Raw genomic sequence first — 10,127 nt, 5'->3', positions numbered from 1 at the left:
GGACAGGACGCGCGGAGCGGACAGGACGCGCGGAGAGGACAGGACGCGCGGAGCGGACAGGACGCGCGGAGAGGACAGGACGCGCGGAGCGGACAGGACGCGCGGAGCGGACAGGAAGCGCGGAGCGGACAGGACGCGCGGAGAGGACAGGAAGCGCGGAGCGGGCAGGACGCGCGGAGCGGACAGGACGCGCGGAGAGGACAGGACGCGCGGAGAGGACAGGACGCGCGGAGAGGACGCGCGGAGCGGACAGGAAGCGCGGAGAGGACAGGACGCGCGGAGCGGACAGGACGCGCGGAGAGGACGCGCGGAGCGGACAGGAAGCGCGGAGCGGGCAGGACGCGCGGAGCGGACAGGACGCGCGGAGAGGACAGGACGCGCGGAGCGGACAGGACGCGCGGAGAGGACAGGACGCGCGGAGCGGACAGGACGCGCGGAGCGGACAGGACGCGCGGAGAGGACAGGACGCGCGGAGCGGACAGGAAGCGCGGAGCGGGCAGGACGCGCGGAGCGGGCAGGACGCGCGGAGCGGGCAGGACGCGCGGAGCGGACAGGACGCGCGGAGAGGACAGGACGCGCGGAGCGGACAGGACGCGCGGAGCGGACAGGACGCGCGGAGCGGACAGGACGCGCGGAGCGGGCAGGAAGCGCGGAGCGGGCAGGACGCGCGGAGCGGACAGGACGCGCGGAGAGGACAGGACGCGCGGAGCGGACAGGACGCGCGGAGCGGACAGGACGCGCGGAGCGGACAGGACGCGCGGAGCGGACAGGACGCGCGGAGAGGACAGGACGCGCGGAGAGGACAGGACGCGCGGAGCGGACAGGACGCGCGGAGAGGACAGGACGCGCGGAGCGGACAGGACGCGCGGAGAGGACAGGACGCGCGGAGCGGACAGGACGCGCGGAGCGGACAGGACGCGCGGAGCGGACAGGACGCGCGGAGCGGACAGGACGCGCGGAGCGGACAGGACGCGCGGAGAGGACAGGACGCGCGGAGAGGACAGGACGCGCGGAGAGGACAGGACGCGCGGAGCGGACAGGACGCGCGGAGAGGACAGGACGCGCGGAGCGGACAGGACGCGCGGAGCGGACAGGACGCGCGGAGCGGAAAGGACGCGCGGAGCGGACAGGACGCGCGGAGCGGGCAGGACGCGCGGAGCGGACAGGACGCGCGGAGCGGACAGGACGCGCGGAGCGGACAGGACGCGCGGAGCGGACAGGACGCGCGGAACGGACAGGACGCGCGGAGCGGACAGGACGCGCGGAGCGGACAGGACGCGCGGAGAGGACAGGACACGCGGAGCGGACAGGACGCGCGGAGAGGACAGGACGCGCGGAGCGGACAGGACGCGCGGAGCGGACAGGACGCGCGGAGAGGACGGGACGCGCGGAGCGGACAGGACGCGCGGAGAGGACAGGACACGCGGAGCGGACAGGACGCGCGGAGAGGACAGGACGCGCGGAGCGGACAGGACGCGCGGAGAGGACAGGACGCGCGGAGCGGACAGGACGCGCGGAGCGGACAGGACGCGCGGAGAGGACAGGACGCGCGGAGCGGACAGGACGCGCGGAGAGGACAGGACGCGCGGAGCGGACAGGACGCGCGGAGAGGACAGGACGCGCGGAGCGGACAGGACGCGCGGAGAGGACAGGACGCGCGGAGCGGACAGGACGCGCGGAGAGGACAGGACGCGCGGAGCGGACAGGACGCGCGGAGAGGACAGGACGCGCGGAGCGGACAGGACGCGCGGAGCGGACAGGACGCGCGGAGAGGACAGGACGCGCGGAGCGGACAGGACGCGCGGAGCGGACAGGACGCGCGGAGCGGACAGGACGCGCGGAGCGGACAGGACGCGCGGAGAGGACAGGACGCGCGGAGCGGACAGGACGCGCGGAGAGGGCAGGACGCGCGGAGCGGACAGGACGCGCGGAGCGGACAGGACGCGCGGAGCGGACAGGACGCGCGGAGCGGACAGGACGCGCGGAGCGGACAGGACGCGCGGAGCGGACAGGACGCGCGGAGCGGACAGGACGCGCGGAGCGGAAAGGACGCGCGGACAGGACGCGCGGAGCGGACAGGATGCGCGGAGCGGACAGGACGCGCGGAGCAGAAAGGACGCGCGGAGCGGACAGGACGCGCGGAGCGGACAGGACGCGCGGAGCGGACAGGACGCGCGGCGAGGACAGGACGCGCGGAGCGGACAGGACGCGCGGAGCGGACAGGACGCGCGGAGCGGACAGGACGCGCGGAGCGGGCAGGACGCGCGGAGAGGACAGGACGCGCGGAGCGGACAGGACGCGCGGAGCGGACAGGACGCGCGGAGAGGACAAGGACGCGCGGAGCGGACAGGACGCGCGGAGAGGACAGACGCGCGGAGCGGACAGGACGCGCGGAGCGGACAGGACGCGCGGAGAGGACAGGACGCGCGGAGCGGACAGGACGCGCGGAGAGGACAGGACGCGCGGAGCGACAGGACGCGCGGAGAGGGACAGGACGCGCGGAGCGGACAGGACGCGCGGAGCGGACAGGACGCGCGGAGCGGACAGGACGCGCGGAGCGGACAGGACGCGCGAGCGGACAGGACGCGCGGAGAGGACAGGACGCGCGGAGCGGACAGGACGCGCGGAGGCGGACAGGACGCGCGGAAGCGGACAGACGCGCGGAGCGGACAGGACGCGCGGAGCGGACAGGACGCGCGGAGCGGACAGGACGCGCGGAGCGGACAGGACGCGCGGAGCGGACAGGACGCGCGGAGAGGACAGGACGCGCGGAGCGGACAGGACGCGCGGAGCGGACAGGACGCGCGGAGAGGACAGGACGCGCGAGCGGACAGGACGCGCGGAGCGGACAGGACGCGCGAGAGGACAGGACTCGCGGAGCGGACAGGACGCGCGGAGCGGACAGGACGCGCGGAGCGGGACAGGACGCGCGGAGAGGACAGGACGCGCGGAGCGGACAGGACGCGCGGAGCGGACAGGACGCGCGGAGCGGACAGGACGCGCGAGAGAGGACAGGAAGCGCGGAGCGGACAGGACGCGCGGAGCGGACAGGACGCGCGGAGCGGACAGGACGCGCGGAGCGGGGCAGGACGCGCGGAGCGGACAGGACGCGCGGAGCGGACAGGACGCGCGGAGCGGACAGGACGCGCGGAGCGGGCAGGACGCGCGGACGCGGACAGGACGCGCGGAGCGGACAGGACGCGCGGAGCGGACAGGACGCGCGGAGCGGACAGGACGCGCGGAGCGGAAAGGACGCGCGGCCTATCGGAGCGGGGTCATTTAAGTGAGGCTGGCCGTCCTTATACGCAGCGCACAATACGGAGCGTTACAATACACAGGACGCACTATCGGGGCCGGGTTATTTCAGTGCGGCAGGCGCCCTTATACACAGCGCACGTTCTAAGCGTTGCAATACACAGGACGCACGCTATAACTGCGTATTAAATAGAACAGATCAGCGTGGGCATGTGCGTGCATGTATGTATATATGTATGTATGTATGTGTGTATGTATGTATGTGTGTGTGCATGTGCGTTGTGTGTGGACACTGTATACTGGAATGGTCGGTGCGGGGTGATTGTTACACGTGCAGAATGGTTTCACAGCTGCCAATACGTCACTTCCAATACACGTGTGTGCAGCGGGCAGTGTGAGGGCTGCAGGCCGTGCTACATGTAACGTGTGTGTGCAGCGAGCAGTGTGAGGGCTGCAGGCCGTGCTACATGTAACGTGTGTGTGCAGCGAGCAGTTGTGAGGGCTGCAGGCCGTGCTACATGTAACGTGTGTGTGCAGCGCAGCAGTGTGAGGGCTGCAGGCCGTGCTACATGTAACGTGTGTGTGCAGCAGAGCAGTGCGAGGGCTGCAGGCCGTGCTACATGTAACGTGTGTGTGCAGCGAGCAGTGTGAGGGCTGCAGGCCCGTGCTACATGTAACGTGTGTGTGCAGCGAGCAGTGTGAGGGCTGCAGGCCGTGCCACATGTAACGTGTGTGTGCAGCGAGCAGTGCGAGGGCTGCAGGCCGTGCTACATGTAACGTGTGTGCAGCGAGCAGTGCGAGGGCTGCAGGCCGTGCTACATGTAACGTGTGTGTGCAGCGAGCAGTGTGAGGGCTGCAGGCCGTGCTACATGTAACGTGTGTGTGCAGCGAGCAGTGTGAGGGCTGCAGGCCGTGCTACATGTAACGTGTGTGTGCAGCGAGCAGTGTGAGGGGCTGCAGGCCGTGCTACATGTAACGTGTGTGTGCAGCGAGCAGTGTGAGGGCTGCAGGCCGTGCTACATGTAACGTGTGTGTGCAGCGAGCAGTGCGAGGGCTGCAGGCCGTGCTACATGTAACGTGTGTGTGCAGCGAGCAGTGCGAGGGCTGCAGGCCGTGCTACATGTAACGTGTGGGGACCGTGGCAGGAATCCCCTGCTGCTCCGCTGTAATCTGACTCTGCGTGTGCAGGGGGAGAGAATACTGCTCACTAGCAAAGCCAGGCCCAGCGCTAAGACCAGGCAGAACCAGCGCTAAAACCAGTCAGAACCCAGCGCTAAAACAGGCAGAACCAGCGCTAAAACCAGTCAGAACAGCGCTAAAACCAGTCAGAACCCAGCGCTAAAACCAGCAGAACCAGCGCTAAAACCAGGCAGAACCAGCGCTAAAACCAGCAGAACCCAGCGCTAAAACCAGTCAGAACCAGCGCTAAAACCAGTCAGAACCAGCGCTAAAACCAGTCAGAACCAGCGCTAAAACCAGTCAGAACCCAGCGCTAAAACCAGCAGACCCAGCGCTAAAACCAGTCAGAACCAGCGCTAAAACCAGGCAGAACCCCAGCGCTAAAACCAGTCAGAACCAGCACTAAAACCAGGCAGAACCCAGCGCTAAAACCAGTCAGAACCAGCGCTAAAACCAGGCAGAACCCAGCGCTAGAACCAGTCAGAACCCAGCGCTAAAACCAGGCAGAACACCGCTAAAACCAGTCAGGCCCAGCGCTAAAACCAGTCAGGCCCAGCGCTAAAACCAGGCAGAACCAGCGCTAAAAACACAGTCGGACCCAGCACTAAAATCACACAGTCGGACCCAGCACTAAAATCACACAGTCGGACCCAGCACTAAAATCACACAGTCGGACCCAGCACCAAAATCAAACAGTCGGAACCCAGCAATAAAATCACACAGTCGGACCCAGCACCAACTCTCCATCCATATAATTAACAATGAATTTTCTTGCGTGCTGCGGACATTCGGCGCGCTCCCAGACGCCGCTCTCAGACGCACGCGCACACTTATAATATTTTGATAGTTATCAATGTATAGGTTTTTAGGTTGATATTTTTATATATTTTTTAGCCCTTCAAAAACCTAAGTAAAAAAACAGACAATATAGGGATTGTTTTAGTTATATGTTTTTACATTTTTAGAGTGAAATTAAAATACACATTAGCGGCTTTAAGGGGGAAACAAGACAGGCAAATTCGGACCTGCCTGGTTATTTGTTAATATAATAATATTTATTATATTAATAAACTCCTGTACTGTGCACAGAATTTGGATTATTATACAGAAACAGGATTAAAATTGACCTGTGTGGCTTAAGTATAATATATATATATATATATTACTAGCTGAGAGACCCGGCGTTGCCCGGGATAATCATATATTATCCCTAACTGTCCATGAAATGTATGTAAAGATAACGTATAACCTCTGTTCATTTAATGTAACCATGTATAGTCCCCATAACCATGTATAGTCCCCATAACCATGTATAGTCCCCATAACCATGTATAGTCCCCATAACCATGTATAGTCCCCATAACCATGTATAGTCCCCATAATGCATGTATAGTCCCCGTAACCATGTATAGTCCCCGTAACCATGTATAGTCCCCATAACCATGTATAGTCCCCATAACCATGTATAGTCCCCATAACCATGTATAGTCCCCATAACCATGTATAGTCCCCATAATGCATGTATAGTCCCCGTAACCATGTATAGTCCCCATAACCATGTATAGTCACCATAACCATGTATAGTCCCCATAACCATGTATTGTCACCATATACAGCTCAACCCCCTTATAACGCTGTGCTTGGGGTCCAAAGAATCACACCGCGCTATAAGCGGATCCGCGTTAGAAATAATGTACAATTGTGTGCATTGTACAATAAAGTATTTAAGATACCAACAATCATGTTGTAAAGTATTCATACGTACGATAAATTGGGAGCCACGCGTACATCGCGTTATAAGCGGATCCGCGCTGTAACGGATTGCGCTATAACGGGGTTGAGCAGTACCATGTATAGTCACAATAACCATGTATAGTCACCATAACCATGTATAGTCACCATAACCATGTATAGTCACCATAACCAGTGTTCGACAAACCTATACATTTGCACGCCCCGAGCGAGTGGATTTAACATCGTGGCGAGCTCCTATTGGCCCAAGCAGCACACGTGTGGTACTACACGGCGAGTAGATTTTTTTGTTCGGCGAGTAGATTTTTTGGTGATTTGTCGACCACTGACCATAACCGTGTATAGTCCCCATAACCATGTATAGTCCCCATAACCATGTATAGTCCCCATAACCGTGTATAGTCCCCATAACCGTGTATAGTCCCCATAACCGTGTATAGTCCCCATAACGTGTATAGTCACCATAACCATGTATAGTCACCATAACGTGTATAGTCCACCATACCATAACCATGTATAGTCCCCATAACCATGTATAGTCCCATAACCATGTATAGTCACCATAACCATGTATTGTCACCATAACTGTGTATTGTCACCATAACCGTGTAGTCACCATAACCATGTATAGTCACCATAACCATGTATAGTCCCCATAACCATGTATATTCCCCATAACCATGTATAGTCCCCATAACCATGTATAGTCACCATAACCATGTATAGTCACCATAACCGTGTATAGTCCCCATAACGTGTATAGTCACCATAACCATGTAGAGTCCCCATAACCGTGTATAGTCACCATAACCATGTATAGTCCCCATAACCATGTATTGTCACCATAACCATGTATAGTCCCCATAACCATGTATAGTACCCATAACCATGTATAGTCCCCATAACTATGTATAGTCCCCATAACCATGTATAGTCCCCATAACCATGTATAGTCACCATACCATAACCATGTATAGTCCCCATAACCATGTATTGTCACCATAACCATGTATAGTCCCCATAACTATATATGGTGACCAGAACTCATCATGTAACTGTGTGCAGGACGCACACGAGAACGATATGTAACTCTCACTATTACTTCCTGGTAAAACCTTTTATAAATAAAAACGGGGTCAATATGAAGTCATTGTGGCCGAGCCTATCACTTCTCCGAATACCCCGCGATCTTGAGAGCAACACAGGTATTCAATACCTGCTTCTCAATTGGGTAACACAACTCCTGACTGCTACCGTAGACGCTTTGGAAAACTCAACAGTGCCGAGCAGCCTATATCGTATTCGGGTGCCCTACAGAATTAAGGATAGAAAGGCAGGGGTATATTTACAGCCCTGTGACATTATATCGGTCCCTCCCCACCGTCGCTCTATACAGCATTGTTCCGAGAGTCCCACAGATTGTGCTCCATCTGGAAGACACCCATAGTGGAAAGCACTTGGGAGAGGTCCTTCTTCGGCCTTACGATGGGCCAGTTGACATGATGTGGGCACTGGCGAGGTGACCAATCCTTACCATGGCGTAGAATAGGACCAATTGCCCCTCCATGTGCTAATTACCCCCCCCCCCCCCCTATAATGAAACCCCCTAACTTACAGCAGGCAACACTACGGCTCCTTCTCTACCCCATTGCATTCTGGGATGGATACTCCATTGATGCCACTTTAACGTGCAAACACTAGTAAGAACACCCCACTACCTCCTCCATGCCCACCCCTCCATCACCTTGAAGTGGGCATACAGCAGGTACTGATAGGAACACCCTCCCCCCCATCCCTTGGATGCCCTCCTCCTGCACCCAGTAACGTTGGAGCGGGTAGCGATCTGGTTCTCCCGCCATGGATCCTCACCTTGAAATGGGCGTAGTGGAGGTACTGGTACGGGTCCCTCCTCTGGAAGGCGGCCAGGGTCTCCTTGTCGGGGTACGGCTGCTGGAAGACCGCCAGCCCGCTCTTGCACTTCCGCAGGCACACCGCCTTGGCCAGCACCCGGCCGAACAGCTGCAGCTCGCGGCGCCAGTCCGGCGGTTCCCCGGCGGCTCCGTCCTCCTCCTCCGCTCCGGGGTCGGGGGGCCCCTGGGCTCCCGCGCAGCTCTGGCCGCAGGAGGCCTCGCTGTCCCGGAGCAGCCGGTGGAGCCGCAGGCCGGCCTCCAGGGCGCGGGCGGCTTCCCGCCACGACTCGCCCTCGTAGAGCGCCATGCCACGGGCGTACGTGGCCTGCAGGGGCTGGAGCTCGGAGAGGGGGAAGCCGCGGAAGCTGTACTGCTCGTACTGAGCGCCGCAGGGGGAGGGCGAGAGGAGGAGCGCCCCCAGGAGGGGGAGGAGGGGGAGCAGCATGGCAGGACGCGGGGTGTGGGTGTGTGGGGAGGGGGGGGGGCAGAGAGATCTGGAGTCTGAACCTGGGTGAGGGGAGAGAGAGCCAGAGATCAGGATTTGGGGGTGGGAGGGTGGGGGAGGAGACTAGGGGTCTTTTTGGAGAGGGGTTGGTTAGGATTTGGGGGGGAGAGAGATTAAGATTTGGGGGAGAGAAGGAAATTAGGATTTGGGGGACAGAGAGAGACTAGGATTTGGGGGAGAGAGAGATTAGGATTTGGGGGGCAGAGATTAGGATTTGGGGGACATAAAGATTAGGATTTGGGGGACATAAAGATTAGGATTTGGGGGACAAAGATTAGAATTTAGGAGAGAGATTAGGATTTGGGGGACAGAGAGAGATTAGGATTTGGGGGAGAAATTAGGATTTGGGGGGGAGAGATTAGGATTTGGGGGGGAGAGATTATGATTTGGGGGGGAAGAGATTAGGATTTGGGGGGGAGAGATTAGGATTGCCCCCCCCCCTCACCATGCACCCAGGATCAGTTTAGCGCCCCCCCCCCCCTCCCCGCTTATAGCCAGCAGAGTGCAGCCACAGCCGGGCTCTCCCTGCCCCCCCCCACCCCCCCCCCCCGGGCTCTCTCCCTCCTCCCCCCCCCCCCTCCCCTCTCCTGACATTCACATCCCAGTGAGAAGAAAGGGGGGACCCCTCCCCCAGCACAGAGAGTGGGGGGGGGGGGTCTGAGTTAGGGTGGGGGGGTCCCCCCCTTATACCTGCTCTGGGGTACCCCTCTCCCCCCAGCTGCTGGGACCTTGTCTCTTCCTCCTTTACTGGGACCAGTTCCAGTGCAACTGGTGGTAAAAAGGTGTCCGCTGGGTCTTAAAGGCACACCCTCCAATTCTGCGGCTGAAGGGGCTGTCCCATTGGGGGATCACCCTTACCCACCCCCAACCCCCTCCTCTCCCCCCCCTCCCCCCCCCCCCCAATATTAAATCCATGTACCGGTGTCATTGCTTTCCTTAGGAAACTTCCATCCCCCTTAACCCTTACACTGCCGGGTTAGTCCCCAACCCACCCAAACAGGTCAGGTTTTCAGGATACCGCTGCTTCAGCGCAGGTGGCTCAATCAGTCATTTGCTTCAGCACAGGTAGCTCACTCAGTCCCTGCTTCAGCACAGGTGGCTCAATCAGTCCCTGGTGCCTGTGTATTAGGAGGGGGTGAGAGGTACGTGTCCCTGATGTCTGTGTATTAGGTGGGGGTGGGAGGTACGTGTCCCTGTGTATTAGGAGGAGGTGAGAGGCATGTGTCCCTGATGTCTGTGTATTAGGAGGGGGTGAGAGGTACGTGTCCCTGATGTCTGTGTATTAGGAGGGGGTGAGAGGTACGTGTCCCTGATGTCTGTGCATTAGGAGGAGGTGAGAGGTACGTGTCCCTGATGTCTGTGTATTAGGAGGGGGTGAGAGGTACGTGTCCCTGATGTCTGTGTATTAGGAGGGTTTGAGAGGCACGTGTCCCTGATGTCTGTGTATTAGGAGGGGGTGAGAGGTACGAGCATCTGATGTCTGTGTATTAGGAGGGGGTGAGAGGTATGTGTCCCTGATGTCTGTG

General features: G+C 59.7%; 1 protein-coding gene across 1 annotated transcript; it reads right to left on the bottom strand.

Moving 5' to 3' along the window:
• Nucleotides 1-7,574: 7,574 nt before the first annotated feature.
• P3H4 (prolyl 3-hydroxylase family member 4 (inactive)) lies at nucleotides 7,575-9,405 on the bottom strand. Its single transcript, XM_075580419.1, has 3 exons — nucleotides 9,292-9,405; nucleotides 8,056-8,603; nucleotides 7,575-7,697 (listed from the first exon to the last, which is right to left on the bottom strand). The coding sequence occupies exons 2-3, from the start codon at nucleotides 8,539-8,541 to the stop codon at nucleotides 7,575-7,577; spliced, it is 609 nt and encodes a 202-aa protein (XP_075436534.1). The 5' UTR covers nucleotides 8,542-8,603; nucleotides 9,292-9,405.
• Between the last annotated feature and the right edge of the window lie 722 nt (nucleotides 9,406-10,127).

This window comes from Ascaphus truei, chromosome 23 (assembly GCF_040206685.1).
Source record: "Ascaphus truei isolate aAscTru1 chromosome 23, aAscTru1.hap1, whole genome shotgun sequence".
Lineage (NCBI taxonomy): Eukaryota > Metazoa > Chordata > Amphibia > Anura > Ascaphidae > Ascaphus > Ascaphus truei.
The sequence above is the reverse complement of the archived record's forward strand: the minus strand, read 5'-3'. Positions and strand labels throughout refer to the sequence as shown.

What these genes read in the sequence shown, in the direction of transcription:
- P3H4 (XM_075580419.1), bottom strand. Translation starts at nt 8,541, where the DNA reads ATGCTGCTCCCCCTCCTCCCCCTCCTGGGGGCGCTCCTCCTCTCGCCC. An exon ending in TCCACTACGCCCATTTCAAG is followed by an intron (nt 7,698 to 8,055) that starts GTGAGGATCCAT and finishes TCACCTCGCCAG; the next exon opens with TGCCCACATCATGTCAACTG.